The sequence below is a fragment of the Callorhinus ursinus genome, unplaced genomic scaffold (assembly GCF_003265705.2).
Source record: "Callorhinus ursinus isolate GAN/ISIS: 27379988/994484 unplaced genomic scaffold, GSC_fseal_2.0 scaffold10, whole genome shotgun sequence".
NCBI classification, from domain to species: Eukaryota; Metazoa; Chordata; class Mammalia; order Carnivora; family Otariidae; genus Callorhinus; species Callorhinus ursinus.
In genome coordinates, this window is record NW_027397072.1 from 50,218,197 (window position 1) to 50,241,437 (window position 23,241).

At 40.0% G+C, this 23,241-nt stretch overlaps 1 protein-coding gene across 3 annotated transcripts in view; it reads right to left on the reverse strand.

Moving 5' to 3' along the window:
- The window catches only part of ALMS1 (ALMS1 centrosome and basal body associated protein), a 210,000-nt gene that overhangs the window by 124,026 nt on the left and 62,733 nt on the right, over window positions 1-23,241 (reverse strand). For all 3 annotated transcript variants that reach the window (XM_073897525.1, XM_073897523.1, XM_073897524.1), the window contains exons 8-9: window positions 15,384-21,377; window positions 14,011-14,144 (exon numbers count right to left, since the gene is read on the reverse strand). In XM_073897525.1, coding sequence (XP_073753626.1) covers window positions 14,011-14,144; window positions 15,384-21,377 — 6,128 coding nt within the window. The remainder of the gene's footprint in view (window positions 1-14,010; window positions 14,145-15,383; window positions 21,378-23,241) is intronic.

Sequence of the window (23,241 nt, forward strand, 5' to 3'; positions counted from 1 at the left end):
AAATATCTTGGCATTAACTGGCCCTCTGAAGGCCAAGAATTCCACTCCTAGCCCAACATGTCTTAGCTCTCTTCACATTTTGGAGGCACACATACCACACCTATCCACTATACTTAGCACCATTTATGCAGTTACACACAAATCCTCTACATTTTAACAGGGAGAAGCCCTACAACAAGCTTTACAGTTAAGAAAATAAAGTGAGGTCGGGCCAAGTGTTATGATCATGTCACCAAGATGTCATCCAATAGTGTTGGTATCAACCAGCCAGAGTGCCTCTTCCCTACTTTGAGTGGGTCTAGGTACAATTACTTCTACTTCCTATGGGGAGGTATGGTTAGGAGAAATGAGCCATCCACTGAAGCCCCTATACATTGGAATTTCAATTGGAATTTACATATCAAGTGAGTAAGTGTGGTCCAGCAGCAGCATAGTGTGTGTTCTTCTGGCCAGGACTGTCTCTGACTAGGGGAGGTAACCATCTGTCCTCAATCAGGTTGTCAGGGAATACTGGAAGGTGAGATGATTGACATTTTAAATCTGTAATGTTGGGGAAAATGTAAATACTACTGTTCTGTAAGATAAAAGCATCAGATTACCCCATGATAACAGCCATAGACAGCATGGCCAGATAAGCCTAGTTGATATGAGGAGAGTGGTGTCCATATGTCCTAGAGTTTAAAATGTTTTAAAGTGCCCCTAGTAGCAAGGAAGTCCATTTAGGAGTCCATTTGCTGCCTTCTAACTTAAGGAGCAAGGAATTTAAAAGAATTCCTTTGTGATATTGAATAATGCCAGAAGTCTGTAGCTGCTATGGGAGATGAAAGTTTCATCAGATACCCTGTTGGGAAGTCCAGTGCTATGTTGTATGAGCAGTAAAATGAGATCCTTGATCTGAATCACTGGTGCCTAGAGGGCTGAATGGTGGGGGCAGGATATACTTAGAAAAGAAGGAGCTTACTTGTTCCACAGAGCTGTTCCTGATGGGTGTAGCAGACAGCAGGCTGGTAAAAGTATCTACACATACAATAGTGAAGTGGGTAGTGCCTGCTGACAGAGGATGTGGCCCAGTGAATTCAACCTGCCAGAAGCTTATGGGGCTATCTCCTTGCAGAAATTAAGCATGGCAGGGCAGTTTCCAGTGTTTGATTTGGGAGCATAATTTGCAGTTAAAAACAGTGTGTTTTGCAGGGGTGGTGGGCCCAAACCATTGTGGCTGCAGTTCCCTCATGACCCAAAGAGATATGGAACCATTCAGACAGGGAATAAGGAGTATGAAGTAGTGACTAAGAGAGGCTGGAATGGTTGACAATGGGGAAACTGGTTTTGTGGCAGTGGGTAGAGCTGACAGTTGTTGGTAAAGAGTCAGTGGTTGAGAGCCCCAAACCTGTGGTGACCTGAATTTGGTCAAGGGTATCTGCTCCTTAAGTTAGAAGGCAGCAAATGGACTCCTAAATGGACTTCCTTGCTACTAGGGGCACTTTAAAACATTTTAAACTCTAGGACATATGGACACCACTCTCCTCATATCAACTAGGCTTATCTGGCCATGCTGTCTATGGCTGTTATCATGGGGTAATCTGATGCTTTTATCTTACAGAACAGTAGTATTTACATTTTCCCCAACATTACAGATTTAAAATGTCAATCATCTCACCTTCCAGTATTCCCTGACAACCTGACTGAGGACAGATGGTTACCTCCCCTAGTCAGAGACAGTCCTGGCCCAGAAGAACACACACTATGCTGCTGCTGGACCACACTTACTCACTTGATATGTAAATTCCAATTGAAATTCCAATGTATAGTGGCTTCAGTGGATGGCTCATTTCTCCTAACCATACCTCCCCATAGGAAGTAGAAGTAATTGTACCTAGACCCACTCAAAGTAGGGAAGAGGCACTCTGGCTGGTTGATACCAACACTATTGGATGACATCTTGGTGACATGATCATAACACTTGGCCCGACCTCACTTTATTTTCTTAAAAGATTTTATTTATTTGACAGAGAGACACAGCGAGAGAGGGAACACAAGTAGGGGGAGTGGGGGAGGGAGAAGCAGGTTTCCCGCTGAGCAGGGAGCCCAATGCGGGACTCGATCCCAGGACCCTGGGATCATGACCCGAGGCAAAGGCAGAAGCTTAATGACTGAGCCACCCAGGCGCCCCAGCCCTACCCCACTTTAGAGGAGGCCACCAATGAGCTGCTGATCCACAATGGCCCCATAATAAATCTTCTCATGAGGCAGTCAGAAGGACAAAACCATAAAATGCAGATACTTGCTACTATTGGCCTAACTCTATGCCTTTTGTACCATGTGGGTCATGAAGCTCCTCCTTGACCCCAGAAAGACAACACTAGAAAGCTGCTGGAAGCAAACAGTACTCGGTCACAACTGTACCCCAGGATGGGCAGATGGCGTGTGCTGAAGTCAGCCCTAGAGTGGCTGCATCAGGTGTGGAAACTAGCTAGGAGATTCAAGCCCACGATCTTAAGTAGAATCAATGGCATAAATGCTTAAGGCCACCAGCTGTAACACTGCCCTAATTTCAATCCTAACTGGCTGATAGGTTTATGCAGTTCAGACCCATCCCCAGTAATACAGGGCCAAACATTAAACAGTCAGAAACATATACCTAAGTTTTCTTTATACCAAGGCTACACATATGCCTCCAACCTTTACTATTTATGGATGGAGACGTCCTATGCCTCCGAGGACAGCACTGCCCAGTCATTTGAGGTATATTTCCCCAAGAACCTCAGTTTCTAGTTTACTCAGAGTTTACTAAGTTTACAGAGTTTACAAAGTTTACTAAGAATTGTGAACCAGTAGATGTTTATGATGATGCAAGCAAACCTTAACTAGGGCACTCAAATCTATGTGACCCTGTTAGGCTCCTGGGCCCATCAGTTCCCCTCCTGGGTAGATACCTGGAAGAACCACCCTCCTCTGGGATGGCTCTCTCACTGCAACAACACTGGAGATGACAATACCCCAGCCCATGATGGCATGGGACAAAACTTCATCCCAAATGCTGCCTCCAAAACCTTCCACAATAGCAGAGATGACAACTGGGAAGATGACCCCCCTTGAGTGGTATTTTGTCAAGTTAAATTTTGTGTTTACCTCAAGGCCCCCTTGCTTACTACAATGCTTGCTGCTGGAGTGTGAAGCAGTCTAGGACTGCCAGGCTGGTCTCCATTGCACTTTTGAGCTTTGAAAGGCCAAGGTATCTGTCAAGTCTTACAGAGGCTCCTTTAAACACTTCACTTAGTTGCTTGCCCTCACCATACCCATTAAATTGGCCCATGCTTCTTACTGGGGGTTAGTAAATTTAATTTCTGCTCAAAGAACTCCTCTCTGGCTGTGGATGCTGCCACCAGAGCACCCCCCCCCCAAACACTCTCACAGGACTACAGCCGTAGGGTCACCTCCCTCACAACCCCAAGGAGACCCTTTCCAACTGTCACCCCTCAGCTTTCCACAATTCTCCCATTCAAGCTCTCCAATAGTCTATTTCTATCCCATGGGCAGGAACCAGGGCTCCTTTTTTGAGCCACTGTAATTGCTGGGAATGTTAATGAACTCAGCAAAGGCTTAGCCTAGCCTGCCCTCCTTTGCCCAACAAAAGGCATCCCACACATCTCTGCAGTTTGCCTGACCACTCTCTATGGTGTTCAACTGCTCCCATGCGGGATACTTTGCAGTACAGTACATGGCACCTGGCAGGAGACCCCACATGCTCTTTTTAATTCCCCATATCTACACAGGCACCAACACCACAAAAATGAATATAACATATACCTTGCCCCAAAGAACACAAACCCCACGGTCTTGAGCCTTGCAGCTTAGTCACCCAGGGGAACTCCAGCTTACTCTGGCTTCTACAATAAAACAGTGTTCACTATGAGTCCAGTGCCCTGGGGCCATCACACATACATGGTTCTCGATATATGCACTTCTTCCTCAAATTCCAACACATTTGCCTCCTTGCTGGTCCCCAGGGAGTCCTGTCTGTTCATACTAATGTACTTCAGTACCCTGGCATGACCCTTACAATCTAATAAACAGGAACCCCAGTCTGTCTTTCTGTTCCCTCATGTCAAAAGCATTCAGAATTCATCCTCATTATGTTGAAAATAGGTCTGCTACTATTCCTGGCGGGAACACCACCACACTAGGCACACAACAACAAATTATTAAGGCAAACATTAACCTGTCAGCCACCCTGGCTGAATACACTGGACTGCTACCCCAAAGCATAGACTCTATACAATAACATGATTCTTTAGTGCAGCTAGTTTTGGATAAGTGCTTTAGATTCCTTATTGGTCAAGGAAGAAGGTATACACACTGTGGAGTGCATCACCTGCTGCATATATATATTAGTAATTCTGGACAAATTTAGACAAATTTACAAAAGGTGGCCTAGGAGGTACAAATATTCCATAATCTTACCCAAGTTTTTAATTAGATACTTACCTTAACCTTATCCATGGGCTTTATTTTCTTGGCTGGACCCCGACAAATGGAGGGATGGTTACAGACAGGATTTTAAACTACCATTTCTCTATTGATATTGTTCACTGGCATTTTTGCTTTGCTTAAATGTTTCATGAGCTAGGTGACCAAAACCCTGCCAGTGGCTTTTAACATCTCCACCATCTGGACAGTGCCCATGGTTTTCCCTAAAGACTAATGCCTAGGCATCACAGGGTCAATTGTGATGAGAAAAAAGCTATTTTGAGTTGCTGCCTAGGCATTTTACAGTATGACAACCCTGCTCACACTCACAATCTGGACAGTTTGATAAGGACCTGAGCTTAGGATTCCCCGCCAGAAGTCTCCACTTTGTTTCCCTCAGGCAGCTTTTAAAACAACTACTTAGAGTTAAGATTATGAAAAGTTAGTGACCTCTGCCCAACCACCTTATAGGTAATAGGTGTTTGCTACCCTATTCTCTATCTTCTGCTTGCTCATGACCTGGGAGAGGACTGCCTTTCCCTCAGCTCACTGAGTGCCCCTTGCCCCTACTCAGACCCATCCTACCCACCGCTACCCCTGCTTCTGGGATCTATAAGTAATAAATGTTGTAACCTAACTTCCACTGTGTGAGTATACTGAAACTGCATCTTCACTCAAAATGATCGTGGGGTTTTCACTCCCCCAAAGTGGGAGTTTGGATGCTGAGGAACTGATCTGCCAGTCCTGTGAGCATAGCTAATGTCTCCTTATTCAGTGGGCTAAAATCTGCATAGTCATAATGTAATATACCAGCTACAGGCCCCATAGGGTACTACATAGGATACTACATAGCAAAAAAACTAGTTGAAAAGAGAGAGCATCAAAACTAGACATGTCAAGATGCTGATATGAAGAGATCAGAAACTTAAAACGATGATAAATATGCTAAGAGCTCTGATGGATAAAATGAACAGCAGGTACAAGGACAGTATAAGCAAGGAGATGGAAATCCTAAGAAAGAATGAAAAAGAAATGCTAGAGATTAAACCTTCAAGAGAAATGAAGAATGCCTTTGATGGGCTTATTACTAGACCAGACATGGCTAAAGAAAGAATCTTGAGCATAAAGGTATCTCAACAAAAACCTCCAAAACTGAAAAGTGAAGAGAACAAAGACTGGAAAAACAAACAAAAGAACAGGACATCAAAGGACTCTGGGACAACTACAACAGGTGTAACGTATGAGCAATGGAAATACCAAAAAGAGAAGAAAGAAAGGAATGGAAGAAATATTTGAAATAACAATGACTAGGAACGCCTGGGTGGCTCAGTTGTTTAAGCATCTGCCTTCAGCTCAGGTCATGATCCCAGGGTTGTGGGACCTGAGTCCTGCATCAGGCTCCTTGCTCAGTGGAAAGCCTGCTTCTCCCTCTGCCTGCCGCCCTCTCCCCTTCCCCCACCCATGTGCGCTCGCTCTCTCTCTGACAAATAAATAAATAAAACATCTTAAAAAATGACTAAAAATTTCCCACAAATTAATGTCAGACACCAAAGTACAGATCCAGGAAGTTCACAAAACACAAAGCAGGATAAATGCCCCCCAAAATTACACTTAGGCATAACATTTTCAAAGTACAGAAAATCAAACATAAAGAAAAAAAATAGAGAGACATCTAGGTGGTTCAGTTGGTTAAGCAACTGCCTTCGGCTCAGGTCACGATTCCAGAGTCCTGGGATCAAGTCCCACATCAGGCTCCTTGCTCAGCGAGGAGTCTGCTTCTCCCTCTGCCTGCCACTCCCCCTGTTTGTGCTCTATCTCTCCCTCTCTCTCTGACAAATAAATAAAATCTTAAAAAAAAATAAAGAAAGAAAAAATACTGAAGGAAGTAACAGGGTAAAAACGCCTTATCTACAGAGGAACAAAGAATTGCATCCAATTTCTCCTCAGAACCTATGCAAACAAGAGAAGAACAGAATGAAATATTTGAAGTGCAGAGGAAAATAAAAATACAAATTTGGAATTCTCTAGCCTATGAAATTATCCTTGAAACTGAAGGAGAAATGAAGGCTTCCCAAACAGAGACAAAAATTGAGGGAATTTGTTGCCAGTAGATTTGCCATGCAACAGATGTTAGCAGAAGGACTTTAGAGAAAAGAAAAATAGAGTCAGAAACTCGGATCTACATAAAAGGAAGAACATCAAAGAAGGAATAAGTGATGGTTAAAAGAAAAACCACACACACACTTTCTTCTTATTTTTAATTGATCTAATAGATAATAATTTGTTCAAACTATTGCTTGTGTGTGTGTATATATGTGTATGAATGAATGACAGCAATGATACAAGGGACAGGAGGAAGAAATCAGGATTACAGTTGACCCTTGAACAACAGAGGTTTGAACAGCATGAATCCACTTAAACACTTATTTTTTTGATAAATACAGTACTGTAAATGTATTTTCTCTTCCTTATGATGGTAACATTTTTCTTTTCTCTAGATGTTTTTTATAAAAATGTAGTATATAATATACATAATGTACAAAATACGTTAACTGATTATGTTATCATAATCAGTTAGCACAGGCTATTAGTAGCTTTGAGAGAGTCAGAAGTTATATGCAGAATTTCAACTGTGTGGGGAGTTGGTTCCCCTCAACTGTAGGGTGCCTGGGTGGCTCAGTTGGTTAAGCGACTGCCTTCGGCTCAGGTCATGATCCTGGAGTCCCAGGATCGAGTCCCACATCGGGCTCCCTGCTCAGCAGGAGGTCTGCTTCTCCCTGTGACCCTCTTCCCTCTTGTGCTCTCTATCTCTCATTCTCTCTCTCAAATAAATAAAATCTTTAAAAAAAAAAAAAAAAGGATCAACTGTAGAAGGTACTCACACTACCTGAAGTGGTATAGTGTTATTTGAAAATAAATTTGGATTAGTTGTGAATATTCTACAAATTCTAGGGCAACCACTAAAAAAAGTTCAAAAAAAATTTTTTTAAGTGTAACTGATATGCTAAGAAATGAGAGAAAATATAATGATATAAAATGCTTAATTAAAACACAAAAGACAGGGCGCCTGGGTGGCTCAGTTGGTTAAGCGACTGCCTTCGGCTCAGGTCATGATCCCGGAGTCCCGGGATCGAGTCCCACATCGGGCTCCCTGCTCAGCAGGGAGTCTGCTTCTCCCTCTGACCCTCTTCCCTTTCATGCTATCTCTCATTCTCTCTCTCAAATAAATAAATAAAATCTTTAAAAATAAATAAATAATAAAACACAAAAGACAAACAAACAAAGTGGGAGACAAAAATTGGAATGAAGAACAAGGGCAAAAATAAAAAACAGTAGTGAATATGGTAGATATTACTCCAGCTATACCACTGATAATCACTTTGAAAATCAATTATCTAAGTACACTAATTAAAAGACAAAGATTGTCAGAGCGAATCAAAAACAAGATCTAACTACATGCTATTTATAAGAAAGCCACTTTATTTGCAATGACGTGGATGAAACTAGAGGGTATTATGCTAAGCGAAATAAGTCAATAACAGAAAGACAATTATCATATGATCTCACTCATATGTGGAATTTAGAAACAAAACAGAGGATCATAGGGAAGAAAGGAAAAAAATAAAACAAGATGAAACCAGAGAGGGAGACAAACAATAAGAGACTCTTAATCATAGGAAACTGAGGGTTGCTGGAAGGAAGGGGGTTATAGGGATGGGGTAACTGGGTGATGGACATTGGGGAGGGCATGTGTTGTAATGAGGACTGGGTATTATATAAGACTGATGAATCACAGACCTGTACCCCTGAAACAAATAATACATTATATGTTAATTAACTGAATTTAAATAAAATTACACTTATAAAAAATAAAAATAAAATAACATTTATAATTAAATATTCAGTCCATGATTAGGAGTAGTGGTGACATAACAAAGCTTGAAGATAAAGTTAAAATATCATTTTAGTAAGTGGGACAATAGTTCCTATCTCAATGAGCTTTTCAATGAGAATAGTAACAACAGTAAATAATTTTGGGAGTGTTACTATGTGTTATATACAGAACTGCTAATCATTTTATGTGCATAATTTGACTTAATACTTAGCAAAATCTTAGAAGGTAGATGTCATTAACATTTCCATTTTATAGATGTTGAATCTAAGAACAAGATAAAGGTTAGGTAACATTTCTAAGACTTAAAAATGAGTTTTTGATGGAGCCAAGAATCCAACACCAGAGCCTCAAACAAAAGTACTACTTTTGTTTATTGGCTTTTAGCCTAGAGTGAATTTTCAATTTTACCCCCTCTGCTGAACAAACTCAATAAAGGAGGTGAAATTTATTAATATATATACATACACACATGTACACACATATGCATATGTTTATGTATGGATGGATATGCATATGTGTGTCTATATTACTAGAAAGGAGATTTCAAGTGAACAGGCCCAGGGTTATCTAATAAATGGAAAAACAACTCCCCCAAAAAAAGAAAGAAAGAAAGAAAGAAAGAAAGGAAGGAAGGAAGAAAGCAAGCCACTTTATTTATTTAAATTTTTAAGAGAGAGACGGGTTGAGGGAAGGTCAGATGAAGAGAGGGAGAGAAAATCTTAAGCAGGCTCCATACCCAGCATGGAGTCCCATGCGGGGCTCAATCTCACAACCCTGAGATCATGACTTGAACCAATATTAAGAGTTGGACGCTTAACAGACTGAGCCACCCAGGTGCCCCAAGAAGCCACTTTATTTTTTTTAAAGATTTTATTTATTTATCAGAGAAAGAGAAGGAACACAAGCAGGGGAGCAGCAGGCAGAGGGAGGAGCAGGCTCCCACTGAGCCAGGAGCCCAATGCAGGACTCGATCATAGGACCCTGGGATCATGACCTGAGCTGAAACCAGACGCTTAACCAACTGAGCCACCCAGGCATCCCAAGGAAGCCACTTTAAGTATAAAGACACATATAGATTAAAAGTAAATAGATGGATGGGGCGCCTGGGTGGCTCAGTCAATTAAGCATCTGCCTTTGGCTTAGGTCAAAGCCCCGCATCGGGCTCTCTGCTCAGGGAGAGCCTGATTCTCCCTCTCCCTGCCACTCCCCCCTGCTTGTGCTCTCTCTCTCTCTAACGAAGAAACAAATAAAATCTTTAAAAAAAAAAAAAAAGTAGATGTATGGAAAAAAATATACCATTCTAAAACTAATCAAAAGAAAGTAGGAATACTGTATTAATTTCAAACCAAACCGACTTCAAAGCGAAGAAAGTTATCAGGGATAAAGAAGGCCATTACATAATGATAAAGGGGTCAATTCTCTGAGACATAATGATTCATAACGTATATGTGCCTAACAAAAGAGTGTTAACCTACATGAAGCAAAAACTAATAAAACTACAAGGAGAAATAGATGAATTCATTATTATAGATGGAGCCTTCAACATCCTCATCAGAATGAACTTATCTATTAGGCAGTAAATCAGTAAGGACATAACAACACCATAAATCAACTATAGACTACTTCAGCCCAAAACAATAGAATACACAATTTCTTAAAAGCTCCCATGAAATATTCACTAAGACAGGTCACATTCTGAGCCATCAAACACACCTTAACAAATTTAAAAGAATAAAAATCACATAATGTCTGCTCTTAGGCCACAATGAAATTAAACTAGAAATCAAAGCAAGATAACAAGAAAATCCCTAAATACATGGAGATTAAACAAGGCACTTCTAAATAAAGCATGGATCAAAGAATAAATCTCAAGAAAAATGTAAAAACAAATTAACCTAATATTTAAAAACATTAACTTAAAATGAAAACACAACTTATGAAAACATGTGGGATGCAGGGAAAACATGGCACAGAGGAAATTTTTAGCATTAAATGTATATATTAGAAAAGAAGTAACATCTAAAATCAATAACCCAAGTTTCTACATTAGGTAACTAGAAAAAGAATAGCAAATTAAGTCCAAACCAAACAGAAAAAGTATAAGATTTAGAGCAGAAATCAGTGATATTGCAAACAGAAAAAACAGAAAAATGAACAAAACAAAAAAGCTGTTTCTTTTAAAGACCAATAAAATCAATAAGCCTCTAGCCAGAAAGTAAAAAAGAAAGAAGACACAAATTACTAATACCAAAAAGGAAAGAGGTGACATCACTACAAATCCCATGGACATTAAAAGGATAATAAAGGAATAGAATGAACAACCATATGATCACAAATTTGATAACCTAGATGGAATGGATGAATTTCTTGAAAGACACAATGTGCCAAAACTCACACAAAAAGGAACAGACATTCTGAATAGGCATCTATTTATTAAAGAAATTGAATCAATAATCTTTCAAAAGGGAAAATGCTAGGCCCAGCTGGCTTCAGTGGTGAATTCTACCAAACATTTAAAGAAAAAATTATACGAATTCCTTACAATCTCTTTCAGAGGACAGAAGAAGAAACACTTCCTAATCCATTCTATGAATACCACAACCAGACAAAGACATTACAAGAAAAAAACAAAAAAACAAAAAACAAAACACAGACCAGTATCTCTCATAAATAGATGTAAAAATCCTCAAAAAAATATTACCAAATCAAATACAACATAGTATAAAAATAATTATACACCATGACCAAGTGGGATTATCATTCAAAAATCAATTAATATGATCACATCAACAGGCTAAAAAAAGAAAAATGACCATTTTTTATTAGATGCAGAAAAATAATTTAACAAAATCCAACACCTATTCATGATAAAAAAAAACTATCAGTAAACTAGGAGTAGAAGGAAACTTCCTCAACATGATAAAGAGTATTGGCAGAAAACCTCCAGCTAATCTCATACTTCATGGTAAGAAACTAGAAGCTTTCCCACAAAGACCAGGAACAAGTTAACGATATCCCATCTCACCACTCCTTTCCAACATCAAAGTGGAATTTCTAGCTAATGTGATAAAACAACTAAAAGAAATAAAGGTACACAGAATGAGAAGGAAGAAAAAAAACTGTCTTTGTTTGTAGATGATATGATCATCTACGCAGAAAATCTAAAAGAATTAACAAACTCCTGGAACTAATAAGCGATTATAGCAAATGGCAGGATACAAGTTAATATACAAAAGTCCATTGCTTTCTTATATACCAGCAATGAATAAGTGGAGCTCGAAACAAAAAACACAATACCATTTATATTAGCACCCCAAAAAATGAAATGGTTATATTAAACCTAAAAAAATATCTATAAGCTCTCTATGAAGAAAACTGTAAAATCCTGATAAAATAAGTCAAAGAGGGGCTCCCGGGTGGCTCAGTCGTTAACCATCTGCCTTTGGCTCAGGTCATGATCCCAGGACCCTGGGATTGAGCCCCACATTGGGCTCCCTGCTCAGTGGGAAGCCTGCTTCTCCCTCTCCCACTCCCCCTGCCTGTGTTCCCTCTCTCGCTGTGTCTCTCTCTGTCAAATAAATAAGTAAAATCTTAAAAAAAAAAAAAAAGTCAAAGAATCAAATAAATGGAGATATTCCATGTTTATGGATAGAAAGAATCAGTGTTCTCAAGACCTCCCAACTTGATGCTGTTCCTCTTAACCTGACCTATAGATTCACTGCAATCTTAATCATAATCCCAGCAAGTTATTTTGTGTATACTGACATACTGTTTCCAAAGTTTATATCGGAAAGTTAAAGACTCAGAATACCCAACACAATACTGAAGAAGAACAAGTTGGGAGGACTGACACTAAAAGATTTACAATTAAGCTACCGTAATTAAGACAGTGTGGTACTGGTCAAAGAATAAACAAACAGATCGAAGAACAGAACAAACCCAAAAATAGATCCATGTAAATACAGTCAACTGATCTGTCCCTTTGACAAAGGGACAAAGGCATGGAGCAAAGACAGTCTTTCCTACAAATGGTGTTGGAACTGACCATCCACATGCAAAAAAATGAATCTAGACACCAATTTAAAACTCCTCACAAAAATTAACTCAAAATGGATCATAGACCTAAATGTAAAATGCAAAGCCTAGAATATAACAAAGGAGAAAACCTCAATGACCTTGGATACAATGATTACTTTTTAGATATAACCTCAAAGGTACAATCCTTGAAAGAGTAAGTGATAAGTTAAACTCATTATAATTAAAACTTCTGTACTGTGACAGACAATGTCCAGAATGAAAAGACAAGTCACAGATTGGAAGAAAATATTTGCAAAAGAGACACCTGATAAGGGACTATTATCTAAGATAAACAAAGAACTCTAAAGAATCAATAAAAATCAACCCAATTTAGAAATGGGCCAAAGACATTAATAGACATTTCACCAAAGAAGACATACAGCTGGAAAATAAGCATATGAAAGAATATTCCACATCATATGTGATCAGGGAAATGCAAATTAAAATGAAACTCCTAGGCACCTGGGTGATTCAGTCAGTTGAGCATCCTACTCTTGGTTTCGGCTCAGGTGTGATCTCAGGGTCATGATCTCAGGGTCATGAGATCAAGCCCCATGTCAGGTTCCACGCTCAGCCGAGTCTCTTTGTTCTTCTCCCCCCCCCCGCTCTGCCCCTCCCCCTGCTTATGCACTCTCTCTCTCTCAAATAAATAAGTAAATAAAATCTATAAATTAAAAAAATTTAAAAAGTAAAACAAAACAAGACTTCACTCCACACCTATGACAATGGCCAAAATCCAGAACACTAACAATACCAAATGCTGACAAGGACGTGGAGAAATAGGAACTCTGAATCACTGTTGATAGAAATAAAAAATGGTACAGACACTTTGTTTTTTTTGTTGTTGTTGTTGTTTTGTTTTTTTAAAAGATTTTATTTATTTATTTGACAGAGAGAGACACAGCGAGAGAGGGAACCGAAGCAGCAGGAGTAGGAAAGGGAGAAGCAGGCTTCCTGCTGAGTAGGGAGCCCGATGTGGGGCTTGATCCCAGGACCCTGGGATCATGACCTGAGCCGAAGGGAGACGCCTAACGACTGAGCCACCCAGGCGCCCCATTACCGTACCCATTCATGAAAGCAGACCAAATGCCCTTTCCACAAGAGAATGGACAAACTATCATATATTCTCACACTAGAATACTTACAGTACTAAAAATGAATAAACTAAAACTATATACATCTACACAGAAGAATCTCAAAAACCCAACTCTGTGTGAAAAATGTAATTCTCAAAATATATACCATGTTGATTCCATCTATTAAAGAATTCAAAACTATACTGAACAGCAAGAGAAAATCAATACATGTCAGGATAGGAAGTCAAATGACAAAGCAAATCTATTCTTATTTTCCTAAGGAGATAATTTTTTTTCAATAGATGAGTTTGGAATTAATCAAAAACTACTGAATCTAATCCTTAAATACTAACTTTGAAGAAATAAGACTCTTAACACTTTATCTGAAGACTATCAATGACTCAGCTCGTGTCACCAATGCCCAACTAAAGAGATACAAACTCTACTGCCCTTTCTTTCACATTTTCTCTCTTCATTTCTAGATTTCTTTTATACCTTGGACAAGTCAGTTGTTCTCTCATGACCAAACAACTTTGCTTTGATCTCTTCTACTTTTCTCCTGTCATCTTCATTTAATTCTGAAATGGAGTAGCCACATTCATGAGCCAGATTAAATTTCAGATTCCAGGCTGAAAAGAAAACATAAAAACACGTGAGATAATGCAATGCAAAAATGGTAATTTTCAGTGATTATAAGAGCACAGAAAACCATCAATATATCCAGCTAAATGCTACCACAATACTTAGCAAAAAATATGTGTTCTCAATTATATGATAAACTATTATAAGTTCTTAAGAGCAATCATTTCACTGAAAAGTGTGATTTTTAAAAACTACATTCTACAGGTATTTCTCCAAAACGGCCACTTTAACTATGATTTTCAATTTTTTTTAAAGATTTTTATTTATTTATTTGACAGAGAGAGCACAAGTAGGAAGAGCAGCAGGCAGAGGGAGAGGGAGAAGCAGGCTCCCTGCTGAGCAGGGAGCCTGATGTGGGGCTCGATCCCATGACCCTGGGATCATGACCCAAGCCAAAGGCAGCAGCTTAACCGACTGAGTCACCCAGGTGCTCCGATTTTCAATTATTTTTATCTTAATCTTCCTTCCAATCAGGATGGTCCCTTTGCCTCCCCTGTTAGTTCCTGCTACAGTTACTGTCGCTTCCAGGAGAGCTGATATTTAATAATAATCAATAAAACTTGGAGTTTTCTGGAATCAGAATATGCATAAGTGATAAAAGGTAAGTTTTCTCAAGGGAAAACTTATAAACAAATCAGGGAGGCCTGAATTGTTTATAAGTTGCTAACATATTCCCCATTTTGTCTTAATTTTTTTTTCTTTTTTAATGGCATTCTACTATTAGAGATTAATGGGATTAGTAAACATCCTCTTTCAAAGCTCTAACCCAAGTTTTAGTGTGAAATACTTTTTTCTAATGTCTAAAATATGCTCTAAGAATTTTATTAGAAAATGGGAAATGTATATATAGTTTTATGATACAGTGTGATTTAGAGCAGAGCAAACTGTTTTCATTTTTTTTTTCTCCCTCCAAAATAGAATACTATCCTAGGAGGATTAAGGAAACAGGAGAACTTTAGGAATATGAAAACCCAAGCCATCTCCTTATTCTCCTTCAGGCTTTAGAACCTACCTAAGACCCTAAACTTAAACTAGCACTATTAATACTGTGACTTAGTTACGTTATTGGTTAAATGGACTTACTCTGGATTATGGTGGAAAATGTAATCATTCTAACAGCCCTACAAGACAATAAATTTAGACTCCAAACACTCACTTTAAACAAATTATTAAAGTATAATGTTTATAAGCTTGGCCGACCTTTATAACAAATTATCAGTTCCTACCTCGTGCTCGTACTCGACATTCCTCTTCCTCTGCATTTCTGAGAATTTGTTTAGCATGATTCAAAGAGGATTCACATTTCAGAAGGTTTCTGACATGTGCAGCCAGTGAATCTACACTGCTACCACCAGCATCATCACTCTCCAACACAGCTTCTTCTTCTCTACTATCTGTCAAGCTTGTCTTGGGTGAAGCATATGGAATGAGGTTTAGAAGAACATCAGAAACTGACTCCAATGAATTACTGTCCCATGAGCAGGAACTGGCATCACTACTTGAATCACTTTTAATGATAGTCATCATAGGTATAACAATTTTATTCCCAGTGGTTCCACTATACCCTTCAGGTTCAGATCTCATTACAGATTTGTCTGCTCTATATTGCCGAAGGGTTTCGTCTACTGTCACTCTGGCTTTGCTTTCTGCTTCCTGTAGAGGACTTCTAACTGTAGTTGAACTAATAAACTCCCAATTCTCAATGCCTCTCTGGCATTTCAGATTTGTCTGTGTGCTAATATCCTTCTGTATGCACTTGTTGCTTGGGCTTTCCTCTGTAAATGGCTGTCTTTGAGGCAAATCACCATTAGATTCATCAGCTGTGAGGGGTTCTTTGAAGCAAACCACCTTCTTAGATTGTATAAATGAAATATCACTAACATCTCTGAAAGGGACCAGGGGAGCAGGAAAATTGCATCGTTTCAGTGCTATATTTTCTGCCTCCATTAAAAGAGTCCGAATCTCTCTAAGAGTTTTGGAACCACTGCTTGTATCTTGATTTTCCTCAGACCCAACATCTTCAAAACCTGAAGATTCTGGCTTACTTATTACAACTCTACCATCAGCCTGAGAACTTAAAGGTACACTGTTTGAGATAACACTGGAGTTAGAAGAATCCAAATTATCTATTAGCATTTGAACATGGTCTGAAACAAGTTTCTGCTTCTCATGTGAATAAGTACCAGGAGTAACTGTTGATAACCCAGTAATCTGATCAACTTGCCCAACACCCCTTGAGAACATCAGAGCATCTTGTGTTATACGTCTATCTGGAAAATTCTGTTGATAGAATATATTTGGTTTCTCTCTGTATGAAAAGGAATTAGGAGGAACTGTTGGTAACAGACTTTTCTGGTCAGCTGGTACAGGAATTGTTGAAACCTTCAGTGCATCTTCAGCTAGATGTTTGTCTGGCAATTCCTGTGGGTAGAAAATATTCGATTTCTCTCTGTGGGAATAGGAACTAGAAAGAGGTATCGGTATCCCAGAGTTCACATCAGTTGGTTCAGAGACAGGTGAAATTTTCAAAATATCCTCACTATGATGTCTATCTGGCAGCTCCTGTTGAAAGGGCTTCACTCTCTGAGAATAGGAATTATGAAGAACTGTCAGTAACGGAGTCGTCTGGTTATCTGGTCCAATCACAGTTGAAATTTTGGGCTTTTCTCTTTGTGAGTAGGAACTAAGGGGAGTTGTTAGTAACTCAGTCTTCTGGCCATCTGGTAAAATCACAGGTGAAATCTTGAGTTTCTCTTTACGTGAGTAAGAGCTAGAAGATCCTGTTGGTATCTCAGTCTTCTGATCAGCAGGTCCAGGAAGAGCAAAAATTTTTAAAGCTTCTTCAGAACCATCTGGCAACTCCTGCTGGTAAAAAATACTGTCCTTCTCTCTGTATGAGTAGGAACTAGAGGGAATTATATGTATCCCAGTCTTCTGGTCACCTGGTCCAGAAACAGCTGAAACTTTGAGAGTTTCTTCAGTAATATCTGGCAACTCCCTCTGACAAGAAAAGATGGGGCTCTCTCTATGTGAATAGGAAGCAAAAGACCCAAATCGTATCCCAGTCTTCTGGTCAGCTGACCCAGGAGCCCCTAAAACTTTTAAAGCACCTTCATTAGGATCTGGCAACTCCTGCTGGTAAGAAATGATGGGCTTCTCTCTATGTGAGTAAGGAGTAGAGGTTACTACTGCTATTCCAGTCTTCTGGTCACCTAGTCCAGGAACCCGGAAAACACTTAAAGCTGCTTGAGTAAGATCTGGCAACTCTTGCTGATAAATGATGGGCTTCTCTCTATTTGAGTAAGAACCCGAGGTAATTGTTGGTTTTCTGGTCTTCTCATCACCTGGCCCAGAAACAGGTGAAATTTTCAGAGCTTCTACAGGCCGCTGATTGTCTGACAAGGGCTGTTGGTACAAAATACTGGGCTTCTCTCTATGAGAGTAAGAAACAGAAGGTACTGTTGGTATTCCAGTCTCCTGGTCAGCTGGTTCAGGAGAAGCTGAAACATTCAGAGCCTCTTCAGTGAGATGCCTATCCGATAAGGCCTGCTGACAGAAAATAATGGGCTTCCCTCCAAGTGAGTAAGAACTTGAAGGTATCCCAGTCTTCTGATCACCTGTTGCAGAAACAGCTGAAACTTTCAGAGTCTCTTCAGTTAGATGACTGTCTGATAACTCCTGTTGGTAAAAAATGTTAGACTTCTCTCTGTGTGAGTAGGAACTAGAAGGTTCTGATGGCAACCCAATCTTCTGGTCAATTGGTCCAGGAATAGCTGAAACTTTCAGAGCCTCCTGAGGCACCCGACTGTCTGTCAAGCCCTGTGAGTAGAAAATAATGGGCTTCTCTCTATATGAGTGGGAACTGGAAGGTTCTGATGGCAACCCAGTCTTCTGGTCAGCTGGTCCAGGAACAGCTGAAACTTTCAGAGCCTCCTGAGGCACCTGGCCATCTGTCAAGCCCTGTGGGTAGAAAGTAAGGGGCTTCTCTCTATGTGAGTAGGAACTAGAAGGTTCTGATGGCAACCCAGTCTTCTGGTCAGCTGGTCCAGGAATCGCTGAAACTTTCAGAGCCTCCTGAGATACATGACTGTCTGTCAAGCCCTGAGGGTAGAAAATAATGGGTTTCTCCCTATATGAGTAGGAACTGGAAGGTTCTGATGGCAACCTAGTCTTCTGGTCAGTTGGTCCAGGAATAGCTGAAACTTTCAGAGCCTCCTGAGGTACCTGGCTGTTTATCAAGCCCTCTGGGTAGAAAATAATGGGCTTCTCCCTATATGAGTAGGAACTAGAAAGTTCTGATGGCAACCCACTCTTCTGGTCAGTTGGTCCAGGAACAGCTGAAACTTTCAGAGCCTCCTGAGGTACCTGGCCATCTGTCAAACCCTCTGGGTAGAATATAATGGGCTTCTCTCTATGTGAGTAGGAACTAGAAGGTTCTGATGGCAACCCAGTCTTCTGGTCAGCTGATCCAGGAATAGTTGAAATTTTCAGAGCTTCTTCAAGTAAATGACTGCCTGGCAAGGCCCGAGGGGGAAAAATAATGGGCTTCTCTCTAGGTGAGTAGGAACTAGAAGGTTCTGGTGACAACTCAGCCTTCTGGTCAGTTGGTCCAGAAACAGTTGAACCTTTCAGAGCCTCCTGAGGTACCTGGCCGTCTGTCAAACACTCTGGGTTGAAAATAATGGGTTTCTCTCTATGTGAGTAGGAACTAGAAGGTTCTGATGGCAACCCAGTCTTCTGGTCAGCTGATTCAGGAACAGCTGAAACTTTCAGAGCCTCTCCAAGTAAATGACTGCCTGGCAAGGCCTGAGGGGGAAAAATAATGGGCTTCTCTCTAGATGAGTAGGAACTAGAAGGTTCTGGTGGCAACTCAGTCTTCTGGTCAGTTGGTCCAGAAACAGCTGGAACTTTCAGAGCCTCCTGAGGTACCTGGCTGGCTGTCAAACCCTCTGGGTAGAAAGTAATGGGCTTCTCTCTATGTGAGTAGGAACTAGAAGGATCTGATGGCAACCCAGTCTTCTGGTCAGCTGAAACTTTCAGAGCCTCTTCAAGTAAATGACTACCTGGCAAGGCCTGAGGGGAAAAAATAATGGGCTTCTCTCTAGGTGAGTAGGAAGGAGAGGATACTGTTGATATTCCAGTCTTCCAGTCAGCTGATCCAGATGTGGCTGAAGGTTTCAGAGCCTCTTCAGTGAGATGAGTGTCTGTCAAGTCCTGAGGGGAGAAAATAATGGGTTTCTCTCTATGTGAGGAGGAAGTAGAGGGAACTACTGGTATTCCAATCTTCTGGTCAGCTGGTTCAGAAACAGCTGTAACTTTTAGAGCTTCTTCAGGTAGATGTCTCTCTGGCAAGCCCTGTGGGTAGGAAATAAAGGGCTTTTCTATATCTGGGTAAGAAGTAGAAGTTACTGTTGATATTTTGGTCTTCTGGTCAGTAGGTTCAGGAACAGGTGAAACTTTCTGAGCCTGTTCAATTAGAGAACTGTCTGGCAACTCCTGTTGGTAGAAAATATTGTGCTTCTCTCTATGTGAGTAGAAATTAGAAGCTTCTGATAGTAACCCACTCTTTTTTTCAGCTGGTCCAGAAGCAACTGAAACTTTCAGAGTCTCTTCAGATAGATGACTGTCTGGTGAGACCTGCTGATAGAAAATATTGGGCTTCTCTCTAAGAGAGTAGGGCCTAGAGGGCACTATTGGTATCCCAGTTTCCTGGTCAGCTGGTCCAGGAACAGCTGGAACTTTCTGAGCCTGTTCAGTTAGATGACTATCTAGCAACTCCTCTTGGCAGAAAATACTGGACTTCTCTCTATGTGAGGAGGAAGTAGAGGTCACCGTTGGTATCCCAGTCTTCTGCTCAGTGGATTCAGGTGCAGAACATTTCCGAGCCTGTTCAGTTAGACAACTTTCTGGAAATGTTTGTTGATAGAAAATATGGGGCCTCTCTCTATGTGAGTAAGAAGTAGAGGATACTGCAGGTATCCTAGTCTTCTGATCAGCTGGTCCAGGAAGAGCTGCAACTTTCTGAGTCTGTTCAATTAAATGTCTATCTGGCAAGACCTGTTGGTAAAAGATACTGGGCTTTTCTCCAAGTGAGTAGGAATGTGAAGATAATGTAGGTATCCCAGTGTTCTGATCAGCTGGTTCAGGAACAAATGAAACTTTCAGAACCTGTTTAGTTAGATGACCATCTGACAAATGCTGCTGGGAGAAAATAATGTGCTTCTCTCTTTGTGAATAGGAAGTAGAAGGTACTATTGTTTTCTCAGTCCTCTGGTCAGTAGCTACAGGAACAGCTGAAATTTTCAGAGTCTCTTCAGTTAGATGACTGTCTGGCAAGGCCTGTGGGTAGAAGATACTATGCTTCTCTCCACATGAGTAGGAACTTGGAAGGACTATAGGTATGCTAGTCTTTTGGTCTGCAGGTTCAGGAACAGCTGGAACTTTTAGAGCCTCTTCAGTTAGATGACTGTCTGGCAAGGCCTGTGGGTAGAAGATACTATGCTTCTCTCCACATGAGTAGGAACTTGGAAGGACTGTAGATATGCTAGTCCTCTGGTCAGCAGAACCAGGAATAGCCGAAACTTTTAGAGCCTCTTCAGTTAGATGACTGCCTGGCAGGGTCTGTTGGTAGAAGATATTATGCTTCTCTCCACGGGAGTAGGAACATGGAAGGACTGTAGGTATGCCACTCTTCTGGACAGGAGGACCAGGAACAGCTGAAACTTTTAGAGCCTCTTCAGTTAGATGACTGTCTGGCAGGGTCTGTTGGCAGAAGATATTATGCTTCTCTCCACAGGTGCAGGAACTTGGAATGACTGTAGGTATGCCACTCTTCTGGACAGTAGGACCAGGAACAGCTGAAACTTTTAGAGCCTCTTCAGTTAGATGACCATCTGGCAAGGCCTGTGGGTAGAAAATACTGGGCTTCCCTCTTTGTGAGTAGAAACTAGAGGGTACTGTTGATATCCCAGTCTTCTGGTCAGCTAGTTCACTAACAGGTGAAACTTTTAGAGTCTCTTCACTTATATCACTATCTACCGATGCCCATTGGTTGTGGGTATCAGTATGTTGACCAACAGTATTCTCTTGAGGAGACCTTGAAGCCAACTGAGGACATAAGATTAAATGAGATCCAGTATCTGAATCTCCAGGAGTAGCAGTGATGCCTGGTTTCAAGCTGGACTGAATAACTTCAGCTATGCCTCCTTTAGAAGTACCTCCTAGAAAAACAGATTTATTAATACTAATATTATCATATGTTTTTTAATTAAGAAATATTTCTTTTACACATAAAAGAAATAAAGCAAGCTTTCCTTCCTTTGACCTTTACACTTCCAGTAAGGAATCCTAAGGAAACAGTTTGATAGTCATCAAAGGAGACAAATATTTACAAAGATATTAATTACAAAGCCATTTACAACAGCAAACTAATGCAGACATAATTTAAATATTCAACAATGTTTAAAAATAGCAGCATATCCATTTGATATATTATGTGGATCTTTATTAAAATTTGGATTTTTAAAGAATTTTTAACATGATGGGAAAATGCTATCCCGTCTGGGCTTTATTTTCAGACCTAGTTATACCTAATAAGTTAGCCTGTTATTGTGTCTTGTATGCCATTAAAAGACATGCGACTCCTCAATCAGAGACAAAATACTTTATTCCACGGCATAGCAAAGGATCTTCAACTTATTTTCATGATTTCCCCTATCCCTCAAGTCCCACGAGGGCAATGCAATATGGCCCAAATGGATGCTATGCATGCAGTGGGTTTAAATGATTCTTCTAATAAATGCACCCTGAGGAACATATATATTTTTTAACTATATGAAACTATAAAGTGTCTGAAAATTACACTAAGGATTTCGAACTTAGTTCTAAATGGCATGGGGAGTTGTTGATAAATTTGATCAGAACTATACTGCAGAAATATAGATTCAAGATGAGTGGGACCAGAATGCAAAAGTGTAAGTAGTACTATCTAACAGAACTTTCTGCAACAGAAATTTCTGTATTTGTACTGTCTAATCCAGTACTTCTAATTCTAAATGGCAGTGGGAAGTAAATGACTGCAATAGAAATGACAAGATTTGACAAGATATGCATTCATTCATTTGTTCATTCAAAAAGAAAATAATGTGGGATGCCTGAGTGGCTCAGTCAGTTAAGCGTCTGCCTTCAGATCAGGTCATGATCCCAGGGTCCTAGGATTGAGCCCTGCATCGGGCTCCTTGCTCAGTGGGGAGCCTGTTTCTCCCTCTGCCTGCAGCTCTCTCTGCTTGTGCTCTCTCTCTCTCTCTGGCAAATAAATAAAATTAAATTTAAAAAAATTAATGTTTACTATGTGCTAGTCACAGTTCTAGATATAGGAAATAGGGCAATAAACAAAGTTTACACTCTAAATCTGCCTTACAAAGCTTACATTCTAATAGTAGGAAGCAGACAAAAAATAAATTGGTAAAACATATGGGATGTTAGATGATGGCAAGATGGTTGATATATACAAGTACTATCTATACAGATCTTCCTCAACTTACAATGGGGTTACATCCCGATAAGCCCATCAAAAGATGAAAACATAGTAAGTCAAAAATACATAGAATAAGCTAACATACCAAACATCACAGCTTAGCCTAGCCTAACTTAAACATGCTTAGAACATTTACACTGACCGAAAATTGGGCAAAATTCCCTAACACAAAAACTATTTTATAATAAAGTGTTGAATATCTTGTTATTGAACACTGTACTAAAAGTGAAAAACAGAATGGTTGTATGGGTAGAGAATGACTGTAAGTGTATCAGGTTTTTACCCTTATAATCGTGGTTGGGAGCTGTGGCTCATTGCTGCTGTCCAACATCACAAAAGAATATCATACCACATATGGCTAGTCTAAGAAAATAGCAAAATTCATAATTTGGAGTATGGTTTCTACTGAATGCATATCATAAAGATGAAAATCCTAAGTCAAAGCATCCTAAGTGGGGGACTGTCTGCACTTTACATATAAAGAAATTAAGTTTCAAAGATGGAAGATATAAGATTGCTTCTCAATATGGAGATCTTATTAACTTGCA